The 12,468-nt window shown below is 42.6% G+C and overlaps 1 protein-coding gene across 5 annotated transcripts; it reads left to right on the top strand.

Moving 5' to 3' along the window:
- Positions 1-998: 998 nt before the first annotated feature.
- On the top strand, positions 999-11,067 carry LOC306786766 (kinesin-like protein KIF23). Of its 5 annotated transcripts, none has more exons than XM_079281616.1 (24): positions 999-1,067; positions 1,894-1,960; positions 2,042-2,170; positions 2,349-2,454; positions 2,695-2,831; positions 2,922-3,034; positions 3,176-3,346; positions 3,684-3,725; positions 4,078-4,190; positions 4,437-4,558; positions 4,749-4,851; positions 4,927-5,006; positions 5,131-5,250; positions 5,416-5,575; positions 5,674-5,835; positions 6,050-6,216; positions 6,363-6,536; positions 6,881-7,087; positions 7,306-7,623; positions 9,155-9,388; positions 9,561-9,649; positions 9,913-9,973; positions 10,167-10,207; positions 10,398-11,067. In XM_079281616.1, exons 1-24 carry the CDS (start codon positions 1,054-1,056, stop codon positions 10,411-10,413), a joined length of 2,946 nt encoding a protein of 981 aa, XP_079137742.1. In that variant the 5' UTR covers positions 999-1,053; the 3' UTR covers positions 10,414-11,067. The 5 variants fall into 5 exon arrangements, with proteins under 5 accessions (XP_079137742.1, XP_079137743.1, XP_079137745.1 ...); XM_079281617.1 differs by having other exon boundaries at positions 5,416-5,566; XM_079281619.1 differs by lacking the exon at positions 7,306-7,623.
- Positions 11,068-12,468: the final 1,401 nt, after the last annotated feature.

Raw genomic sequence — 12,468 nt, forward strand, 5'->3', positions numbered from 1 at the left:
TGCTTCTATGAGGAAGTGCTGTCTATCTTAATAAAAAGATAGACATGCTCAGTTCTATGATTTCCACTCGTGGGGTATGAAGAGACTGTCCGCTGCAGGGAACAATCACTATGTCAAATTCAAAATGTCAATTTCAAATTGTAGTGCTGCATTTAGACACTGTGCCTTCTCATCTTTATAGTGCGTGTGCTTGTTCACAGCCTATTGGATTGTACTGCCTTGTACATCACTCATACTGACAAACATGCCAAGACAAAGGAGACAGTTATGACAAGGGAAGAAAATGTTTTGCTGTTGAGTTTGAGCTCCCTGCACAGTCGGAAGTCAAGAAGTTCAAAGTGTAGTTACTGTTAATGTAAAATATGTAGCCTGATACAGAGAAAATGTTTTCAGAATATTAACCTCATATTGCTGTCTCTATCCCCTGCCACAATGTGCCTTTGATGCAAAACTGAAAGTATTTTTGTACAATGTTATTTATTTTCAAATAAACTACAAAACAAACTTACCTGTGTGTCATTCGGATGTCAGTTTATTATTAAAACTGTTTTTTAAAGAATAAAACAATCAAGGAAAGTCCATTTTGTCTTGTCGGAGATCGTTTCAATACATTTTTGAATTGAGTGAAACTATCATAAACATAAATACAGTAACATACATATATGAGAACAAGAAGCAGGACATAGTGCCATGACATTATCTTATAATTGACAGTGGTACAGGATAATGCTGTGAACTGTTTATAAATTTATATATGAGAAATAAATGGCACTAAAGTCAAGTAATTTTAATCAATGTGCTCATTTTTTTTTTTTTTTTGCAATTAATCAACAAAATTAACATCATAAATAAAGTGACTAATTGTGAGTTTCACATTCAGTTAGTTGTAATCGTGCAAAGATCCGGGAGGCGGGACTTCCGCTGCTGACCACCGTGTCATGCTCTGTGATTGGTTGAAATATTAGCGACACGGAAAAACGTTTCACAGAGGGAATTTTCAAATCGACAACAGGCGCTCTGTGTTCACTGGAGAGGAGTCCAACAACACAAACAATGCAGAGACCGTAGTGAGTATTACCATCTTTTTTATGTACTCAACACGACAAACGATTAACAATCTGCACCTATGCATTGTGATCCAGGTAACGTTAGCACACGTAGCGGTTGTTCAGAAGAAAAAGAGTGTTAGCTTCATACTGTTAGCATAGCTCTCTGTCTAGCGCTAACGATGAGACTATATAGCGATATAGCACAGCTCATTTATCCACCAATGTTTGTTACGTGTCCATGAAAAGGGCCAAACGTCATCCAGCTTTAGTTATCTTAACGTTAAAGAGGCAACTATCATGTTAACTTCATATTTCTCTTGATCGTCACCTGTGAATTGTCGTTAGCAAGTTACACCTGTGCTAATTTAACGTTAGTTATCGTAACGTTAACGGATACAAAAAGCGAGTAGATTACGTAACACTATATATACACGATAACGTTACTATATGGCCAAAACTGTGGGGACACTTTTGATTACACTTTTAGTTATTTTACAAAAGTAATTTTTAGACATAGCTGTGTAGCTTTAAACATATGCACTTTTGGCCTCAGTTCCTGTTTCGGGGATCCTAATGTTAAAAGAGTTTTTACAACTTTGTGGAAAGTCTTCTCTGGTCTCTACATGAAGATGCACGAAGCCATAAAGAAATATGTATCTGTGCTTTGTGTGGAGGAGTTTGAGCATGAATTGGACCTCAGAGTGTGAGCTACTTGCGGTTCAGGTGTAAACATTGTGTGAGTTACTCAGGTGAATTAGTGATGAGGCGATGTGTCTAATTAATTCAGTGCAGCATGCATTTTTTTGTGCTTGACGTTTATTCTGTTATTCTTTATCACTCACAGCAAAGCGAAGACTCCTCGGAGGCCTGGCCAAAAAAAGGCGTCCAACACAGAGAAAGATCCTGTTGGAGTAAGTGAACGGCTGAATGTAGTTATTCCAGTTGTGATGGCGTGATCCCCGTAGACCTCAACTATTCCTTCATGTTTGTAGGTTTACTGTCGTATACGTCCACTTGGAGCAGAAAATGAGGAATGTTGTGTCGACATGATCAGCAACTCCACTATTCAGCTGCATGCTCCTGATGGCCTTAAAGCCAACCGCAACGGGGAATTCAAAGAGGTAAGTGTGCTGTCCACCTCTCTCTTTATCAATGTAAAGCAAATCACACTGTCATATTTGCCGATATCTATAACTGGTTTAGTCACAGTAGAGACACGGTACTTTCGTCGACACTAACTGGTATATTACGTGATGATTTACATGTATTGTATGTTTTGTTTCTCGTTTTATCCTTCAGACGCAGTACTCGTTTAAAAAAGTATTTGGTATTAATACTACTCAAATGGAGCTGTTTGAGGATGTGGCAAAGCCTCTGATAGAGGACCTTATTCATTGTAAAAATGGTAAGTGAAGTTCAGTTTTTAATGAGGAACTGTGCAGAATCCCATCCATTGATTTTGTATCCTCTCCAGTGAAAATCACTAACTTATCCTCTAAAATGATTGGCCGGCCCACTCCCCACCTGCCAGCCCTCGCAGAGCACTGACCACAGCACACAATCTAATATATAATATATCCTCCATGTCAGCCCTAATCCTCTGTGTGAGACGTGGTTATGTGATTGTGATATTCCATGTTCATAGGTCTGCTGTTTACGTATGGTGTTACTGGAAGCGGTAAGACCTTCACCATGACGGGCTCACCTGGTGAAGGTGGACTCCTCCCCCGCTCCCTAGACATGCTCTTCAACACCATCAGCCCCTTTCAGGCCAAACGATTTGTAAGAAATGTTGCGAATTTGGTCTTCAAAAAACAAAAATGTACCTTTTTAGGGGATGGATGGTAATAGGTTTTTTTCAATCATCAACAGGTGTTTAAACCAGATGACAAAAATGGGATGGAGGTCCAGGGTCAAGTTGATGCTCTCCTGGAGAGACAGAAGCGAGACAGTCAGCAGTCTGTGCCCAAAACACCATCCTCCAGGTAACTGAGTAACTTTATTTCACTTTGTACTATCTATACTAGTTATGGTGTGTATACTTATGCAATTTGAGTGAACTGAATGTGAAGTACACGTTCACTGCTGTTTCGTGACGTTTCTTTTCTTTTGCTTTACTTTTCCAGGCAGAAGGCTGACCCAGAGTTCGCGGATATGATCAGCTCAGACGAGGCGTGCAAATATGAGAATGTGGATGAAGACTGTTGTTACAGCGTTTTTGTGTCCTACATCGAGATCTACAACAACTATATCTATGATCTCCTCGAAGACGCTCCGTTTGACCCCATCAGACCAAAGTAAAGAGCATTTCAAACCGTTGTATGCTTTTCTTTGAAACACAATGCCATTGTTGTGACTGTCTGTACAACGCACATTTGTATCCAGGTTTATTTTTGGTGCATTTCATATAAAGATGGCTCTGCAGTAAATTAATATAGGGGGAAAACTGCTCTGTCAGCCAATGCACCCATGCTATGTGTGATCTGTAAATGTTTGGTAGTTCTGCAACCATTCGTGTCTGCGTGACAAACACTCTGACTGCCTTTCATGTGTGTGCTGAATAAGTTCAGCGAGGCACTTTTTGTGTGTGTGTGTGTTGACAAGACGCACTTTTATGAATCCTGTTTTCGTTAGGTGGCTCGGTGGAGGCACGCCTGTACGGAGCAATGAGTTCATGTATGTGGCCAGTGAACGTACATGAGACAGTTTGTTCACCCTGGCTGTAGCTGCTGTCACATAGGCCTTCAGTGCATTTCCATCCCATTAATCCAAAGCCCTGTAAATAGCATACGTGTAGCTTTTGTGTCATTTTGGTGGCTTCAAGTATTGGCTCCCTGCTTTTAGTGTGGAGACGCATAACTTCCCTGACTGGCTCAAACGTGCATGCGTCTGTACCCCTGAATGTGTCCCTTTTTTAGATTGTCATTAACATCAAGTAACTGTCATTTTAGCTTTGGCTGCTTGTCTCACTAAAGCGACACATCATTGTGTTGCCTTCTGTTTAATCGTTGTCATCAACTTGTTTCAGAGCACCTCAATCCAAGATCCTCCGTGAAGATCAGAATCATAACATGTACGTGGCTGGCTGCACAGAAGTTGAGGTCAAATCGACGGAGGAGGCCTTTGAAGTCTTTTGGAAGGGTGAGTGGTAATAATTATGTGTATAAAGGAGACGGCCATGATATTTCTTTATTACAATGTTGCAGTGAAGTTGTGAGCTAATGCGTGACCATTATCAGCGTTCATATTCTGTTAACCAATCAACCCAGCAGGAATAATTTGACAAAGCAAAACATTTATTGACTTTATAAAGTAACGATTTGACCTTTTTATTGTTTTTGTTGATGTCACATGCACTGTATTAACGATGCTCTGCTGTTTCTCCAGGACAGAAGAAAAGGAGGATAGCCAACACTGAACTTAACCGTGAGTCCAGTCGCTCACACAGCGTGTTCACAGTGAAGTTGGCCCAGGCACCTCTTGATGCTGACGGGGACCACGTTCTACAGGTGGCATGCAGTTGCATCATTGTTTTTGTGTTGTTGAAATGTGCCATTTGTTTGTCTCTTTTCTATGATCTTTATTCAAAGATAGCCAGTGAATCGTTTGCGTTTCGCAGATGAAATAAAAACGCATCTTGTGTCACAAAGGATTCCGGCCGATGTCTGTTGACGCTAACGGCGTGTTAATAAATTGCAGGACAAAAACCAGGTGAATGTGAGCCAGCTGTGTCTGGTTGACCTGGCTGGCAGTGAGCGCACCAGCAGAACCAGAGCCGAGGGAAACCGCCTCCGCGAAGCAGGTCAGTTCATTTCTTACTGTGGGCTTCTGTCTGAAGTTCAAACCCAACACGTCTCTAGTAATGTGTTGTTTACAGGTAATATTAACCAGTCCCTGATGACACTGCGCACATGTATGGAAGTCCTGCGTGAAAACCAGATGTGTGGAACTAATAAGGTTGGTCTTTTATCATCTGTTCATTCTTTGCTCTGTTTTATTTCTATGAACAGCAACATTTATAATCTCGCTTGTGGTCATTTTCCAGCCGGTGCAGCTTCACAGAGCCTTTATTTTCTTCCAGATGGTGCCATACAGGGACTCTAAAGTCACACATCTGTTTAAAAACTACTTTGATGGAGAAGGAAAGGTCAGGATGATTGTGTGCGTCAACCCCAAGGCGGACGATTATGATGAAACGATGGTAAGACATTGTGTTTGTGTTGCAGAATAGTTTGAAGTTGAATTCTTGTGTCTTTATTCTCGGTAGCTTTACCGGAAGAAAAATCCTCCAGTTCTTTGCAAAGCTGAACTATCACGGACTGTTGGCGAGGGTGTTCCTCATGGTGTTCTGTTGTATGTGCTGCAGCTGGTCATGCGCTTTGCAGAGATGACCCAGGAGGTGGAGGTGGCGCGGCCGATTGACCGGCCAATCTGTGGCCTCGCTGCAGGACGCAGACACAGAAACCGTGCCTTCAAAGACGAGCTGTCACATCGCCTGGAAGAGCGAGGAGGTCCAGGTAATGCCGGTAAGTCGCCCTCAAATCTCCACTGCTTGCTCTTTGTGCTCGTATCGTGTTCTTACATTTTACAAATGTTCCATGCCGTGTTCTTTTCCTCGCTGTAGGTGACCCATCTGCCCTGAATCAGCTCATGGAAAGCCTCCCGGCCCTGCCTCATTGTGAGCTGGTGGACCCAGCTGATGATCATTCGTTGCCCCGCCTGATTGAGATCCTGGAAAGGAGGCATCGTGTCCGTCAGATGATGGCAGAGCAGTTCGACAAAACTGGTATTGGTCCATTTTCTAAGCCACAAATAATCTGTCTGGTTTTAGACAACCTACTTCTTTGTTGGTAGCAATTAATTAGTCATTTTTAGAAGGCAATATTTATTCAAACTGGTTATCAGTGATGGATGAATCCTTACTCTTGCTTAGTCACTGAAGGTTGTTCTGGTCACAGAATGTATTATTTTCAAACGGCTTCAAACGTTCATTCCCACAGCAAATACACTGAAGTCCATGGTTCAGCAGTTTGACGGTCAGCTCAATGCAAAGGAGACGTTCCTTCAGGAGCAACGATGCAAACTGAGCGAGAAAGACAAAGTCATCATCAGCCAGAGGACGGAGCTAGAACGACTAGAGAAGAAATCCAAAACGCTGGAGTACAAGGTGCCTCCCTGACTTACAAAACTCTTCTTCTCTCTTCATTTGGTTGGCACCATTTTAAACACGCTTATAAAAGTAGGGATCTGTGAATGTCACTTCTCTTTTTAAGAGAAGCTTGTATTTACTGTTTTACTGCTGGTCCTCCTTAGGTCGATATCCTGCAGAAGACCACGGACATGTACGAGCAGGACAAGCGCTCGCTTCGGCATGAGCTGGAGACGCGGGAGCAGCGGCTACAGAGAGAGCTGACCGACAGGAGGCGCATGGAGCAGCGCATGACTGGCATGATGACGGACACCAAGCTCAAGTGGGAGAAGGAGTGTGTAAGTGGAACGAGTAACAGCAGCCCTACTTTACTCTGGTTACTCCTCGTGAATGCGTTTAATACCGGAGCAGCTCATGATACACTGATTATATACTTGTTGTGGCCAATACAGATCCAATAACAAATCATATTAATCTTACAAATAATATTGTTTCTTTTTCTACGATACCACCAATATCTAGAAACCTTCATTGCAAGAACTTTGTGGCTGGTAAAAATTCAACTGATTGTTCATCTAAAAACAAGAGATGTGAGCCACAACACCTCCCAGAGAACTGGCCTGTGGGATTAGAGGATGAGACTGTTCCTTCTATTGTGTCCCCGCTGGTGTTTTCTAATTAGGAGAGGCGAGTGAACGCCAAGCAGCTGGAGATGCAGAACAAGTTGTGGGTGAAGGATGAGAAGTTGAAGCAGCTAAAGGCCATCGTGACGGAGAGCAGCGGCGTCGGTGGGTTTCCCTCCGAGCGGCCGGAGAAACCCGAGAGGCCCTCGAGGGAGAGAGATCACAACATGGGCCAGAAGAGGTCTGCCTCGCCATCACCGCTTCATGTGAGTTATTTACTCTGTAGCACTGCCTCTTCCATCAACGTGCACTTCAGCATTCTCTTGTGAATCGTGGAAATGTTGCCTGCCACTACTTATGATTGTAAAAGATTTCTATGCTTCCTGTGCACAGCATCATCTTTTTCTGTATCACCCTGCTGTTGTGTTCATCTGGAGCCCCTAACATCCACAATGCTTGGCCCCGTTCCCTCATCACTTTTCAGGACTTCAACCAAACTCCCTCCCACCAAACTCGAGCCAATGTTAGGGCAGTTCAGGGCGCTTTCCCCAACACCTCCTCCTCCTCCTCCTCAGCCTATCCCTCAGTAGCCTCCTGCATCTCTGATTGGGAGCACAGGCTCCCTGTAGACTCAAGCAGCCAAGCTAGGCACTCTGAGACTCCGCCGTACAGGAGCCGGACTCCCGCCCCATGCCACGGCACCAGCAGCGTGGGCCGCAGGAGAGGCCAGCGCTGGGCCGCAGAGACCGGGGCCCCTGCTACCACTCTGGTCTATGGGCTAGACCTAGAGGCAGGCACAAGGGTTAGTGTGTGTAATCGAGCCTAGATGTCCTCAAGGATGTGTTTGGTTTTGTCTCTGCAAGCCTTGCCTTAGAGTAGAACTGCTCCCGTATTGGTATCAGTAGATGTCTGCTTGTTGAGAAATGCATCGAGTAGAAGCGCTGCATCAGTGTCGGCTGGTGTTTCTCTAGTGAATCATCTTGACCTGCATCTAAAGCCTCCGTAGTAGCACTCGTTGCTTCATGTCTGTCGTGCTTTCTGTTGCTTGTCACCAACTGCTCTCTAGAATAGTTCTTCCTTTGTACCGTTTCATCACATTCAGTAGCGACACTTAAAATGACAAATGGACTGTCTCTACTAAAAATAAACACACATACGCTGTCACGTAGCAGTAATGCACATTTTAGAAGACTGATGCAAAAAGTTGCATGTTTATTTGTCAGATATTCAAAGAATTTAGATCAGAAATGTGTAAGGGAAAAACACACTTAAAACATTGCACTCGATGTTGGTGTTTGGTCGGTCTCTCGCGGCGGCGCTCAACGCCGATGCTTCTCGGTGTACTCTGCTTGGACAAACATCTCGAGTGTCCCACTTTTAACAATTTCCAAAATAAGAAGAATCTGTCCATCTCGTTTCCATTGCGTGCTGACTTTCATGTCTTCATGGGAGTGAAAGACACACTGCCTGGTTCTGCTTTCCCACGTGTACAAATGAGCTCCAGCCTTTACTTGACTCAATGCTATGACTGTACACACGTGGACGGAACCCACTGATGAAAACCTGCCGTTTCATACGCGGATACTTTGCTTCTTACAGAACATGCACATGTGTAGCTATTTGGTCTTTTGGTCAAAATCTAAAACAGTCCTTTTTGATTTGCGTCGTATTTCAAAATAGTTTTACAGAGCCTGCTTCCAGACTTCTGACTTGCTGCAAACATATTTTTTTTTCAGAGATTTTCAAATGTGGAACGAAACATCAACTCATTGTGATTATCAGGCAGACTTTAACCACTACGATGCAGAGATCAGATCTTCTGGTCCTTAGTGACCTGCTCAGTATGTCTGGACCTAAACTCTTTGGTCTTAGACTTCACTGAGTCAGCTGCCATTGTTTACCAAAAAGTGTTGAAGAATATATTCTGTAAACCACATCTGCATTTCGTCAGCGTGTAGTCTGAACTCATTTCCTCACTACTTTCTGCGCTGCTTTGCATGTTGATTCTTATTCTCACTCTACTGGGCTATTTCTAATGCAGCGTGTGCTTTTAGTTACTCGATGGAAACGTGTATTGCTGGAAGGCCAGATTATTGTTTGCTGTGAGATTTGAGTCGACGTGTTAGTTCCAATACTATGGATGTAATATTAAGACCTAGTGGGACGTGCCCTGTCCCTCTTGGACTTCCAGTAGTACATGTGTTCTCAACACAAGCGTAACACCGTCTCATGATCAACCTTCACTACTAATCCCCAACTAACTTGAAATGGTCCCTGCTGGTGTCACATGTGAATAACTTGCGGGTTTGTTTCTCCCACGCTGGGATCACCAGGCGGCCCTTCCAGTTCATCCAACGCACAGGCGCTCACACTCTGCGGGTGGGGAGAAATGGGTAGACCACAAACCACGCTCTAATTTGGACCTAGACACTGTCATGCAGCCAATCTTACCCAATGCAATCAAGGTGTCGACCCCGAATGAGAAAGCTCTGTCCAAATGCAACAAGTATGTGCTTAGACATCAAGAGCTTGCCTCAGACGGGGAGATCGAGACCAAATTGATCAAGGTAAAATTGCTTTAATTTGAGACTTCTGATTATTTTATAACTTGCATGAATTTGAGTTCATCACGTTCAGTTTGATTTCACTTTGACGTCCTGTTTTGTGTTTTACTGGCCAACGGCTGTTCCTGTGTTCTCCTCTGGACATTTGTGAGTTTGTCTTGTTTTTTTTCCTCAGGGCGATGTTTTTAAGACGAGAAGCGGAGGACAGGCGGTGCAGTTCACTGACATTGAGACACTAACACTGGAGTGCCCAACCTCATCAAGGTACAGCATTGTCCCAAGTACTCATTTATTTGTAATTGACAGTTTTACTCTTAAAGATACATCTCTGAAAGAAACTGCAAAAGGTTTTGTTTGTCTCTCTCTCCTCCCACAAACTGTTGGGTTGCCACCAAAATAACGAAACTGAAACATATATAATTTAGTTATTTTGTAAATTAATACTGATGGCAGGTAAAGTGTCATTAAGTTCATGTTAAGGACTTTGGAGTATATTGCAAAAGCAAGTTTATATGTTTTTGTTTCAGTCGCAAGAGGCGCTCTGGCTCTGGAGAAGGAGCAGATCAGATGGAGGACATCGAAAACAGGGTACGCTCCTAATTAAGTCAATTAGTTTTAACCATTGCTTTCTGCTCATTTAGTGCGTTACGCGTCCTCGGGTATCAATGTTTCGAGTCTTTAACCATTCTTTTTCAATTAAGATGCATGCGTTTTATATCATTTGATTCGTGTGCATATCCCTGTTTCATGTGTGAACATTTTTCAACTTTCCCCTCATCAGGCTCCAGTGGCGAGCACAAGTTCAGGCTTTGGGTATCAAAAGTAAGCAAATGTTTGTGTATACATCCATTGTTTACTATGTCATGTAAAGTTTCAGCTGCTGTCTTGGAAATATTTTGTATTTTTCATTATACAAATAAGTGTCTGTTTTTTTGTGTTTGTTTATATTTTGTAGCTTTGGATTTGAAATCAAGTTTATTGAGGTTTGTGCTTTTTTTTCTTCTTCTTCCAGACGCAGGAAGCCTTAAGCCGCCGGATGTATGAAGGAACTTTTATCTTTTTGAAAACATGCAAGATGTTTGACTATCGGAGCAGTGAAGGGACCGCCATGTGAAACGATGCATCTTTCTTTGAGGCTGAGCATTATTGTATTACAAATTATTAGGGTGCAATTCTAATGAGATCATATTCAAAATGGAGTTGATTTATTAATCTAGAATGTGTCACTTGTAATTTGCTGGGTTTTTTTCTTTTTTTCTTAATGCTAGAATGACTGACATTGATAGATGATGACTTATTATGGATATGGGTATCCTATGATAAATGTAATGCTTTTTTACTTCATCTTTTTACTGCTACCCAAAGACTCGAATATTTGAGCTTTTGAACAATAGAGAATTTAATTTCTTTTGTATTTATAGCATTGTTTTTTTTGTTTTTCCCCCCCAAGGGTCACTCATTTATTGGATGTTACACTGAGCTTATGGCTGATAACAAAAGATAGAACGTGGTTGTTTTATAATTACAATGTGCAAACCTGTAACTATAGAGCTGTTAAGTAGGTTTTTGCTAAAAGTCAACCTCGGATGAACTGAATATATGAAGTGTTTTACTTCTGTTTAATGAAACGTCTCCTCCTGAGATGTGTAACCCTCGACTCATTTTGCTGGCATTACATTTATTCAAACACCAAGTGTCTCCATGTTTCTCATTTCATGAAGACAGACGGGTTTAAAGTCTCCATCATTAAGGCCTTCAGCTTATCCAAAAGACATCTTTTATGAAGATATGGCGGTTTGTTAGTTAATCTTAATGTTTAAAGCAGCTGTAAGTCTATTGGAAGGTTCTCCACCTGGTTGGTAAGCGCAGAGGGAAAACAAGGCAAACTAATTGAATGGTGTGTGTGTTTGGAATATTTAGTTTAGTATCTGCTTTACTTTGACTAAATGAAACATCCATTGTATCGATTGTGGGATCCCAATTACGAGAATATTGAATAGCATGAAGAAATCAAATGCGTCCGTTATGCTGGAAATGTATACTGTTTAATCTGAGACGCAAGGGGACTTCCTCCTCTGACGTTCTGGCACAGCGACTCACTCGGCGGCTCACTTTAAGGCTGTTTGTGCAACATTTTTTCAGCCTGTCACCAGGTGTCAAACCAAAGTGCACATCCAGGTGGGAACAATACAAACAATATGTAAAATCCACATTTTGGTCCTGCAGAGGGGACAGACAAGTTGCAGTTTATAATGTGAACAGCAGGTGGAAGTAGATACCTTTAGGAAGCACATATTTCTAAACAAACATTTAGGGATTCAAGGTCTGCTTCAAATACCTTAGATTGGCGCTCTGATCCTCTTCAGGTTGAATCTGATGTGATATTTATTATCACCAAAAAAAAAAAAAAAATCATCTTTCTACAAGTTACTTTCCAGACCTGAAATGACCCGACAACACAAGCAGTTTGGCAGCCGTCCGTTTATGCCCAGCGCTGTGCCTCCCAGGATGCCCTGCTGCGTCGTCTGTATCATTTCACAGCGAAAGCCCGGACAGCCAGGATGATGAGGTCACCGATTTGCTGAACTACTTTTCTGCCTGGATGATGAGCTGTCATTAATGTCTCCCTGAGATTGAAATTTCACTTCACAGCAAATGAAGCTGAAAAAGTGTGCGTGGTAATGGGCAATGTGCACTTGGCAAATTGGACGATGGAAGGCAATTAGATTAGAGGAACTGGCTGATCAGATACGAGCGGTTTTCTTTTCCTATTTAGAAGCTACTGAACGTGACGTCAGGCTGCCTGCTCACCTGTTTTGAAGGTTGACAATTTCATGGGGGGCCTAAAAACTCAGATTAAATATTCGTCTGTCATTTCCTGTGTTGATCTGTTGTTCAGTTGACCTCAGGATGTCCATCCTGTCTTGTGGCCCAACCAGTCTGAGCACCAATTGGAAGTGGTACGACTGTGGGAAACGGCTATCAGCCAATCTCACCTGTTGTGTCTCCGAGCTTGCCTGTGGAAATATTGACCCTTCCTCCCCTGCCTGTTTGACGAGCCTTTAAGCAGTGTCGGAGCAAAT

Source organism: Melanostigma gelatinosum, assembly GCF_949748355.1.
Source record: "Melanostigma gelatinosum genome assembly, chromosome: 2".
Taxonomy (NCBI): domain Eukaryota; kingdom Metazoa; phylum Chordata; class Actinopteri; order Perciformes; family Zoarcidae; genus Melanostigma; species Melanostigma gelatinosum.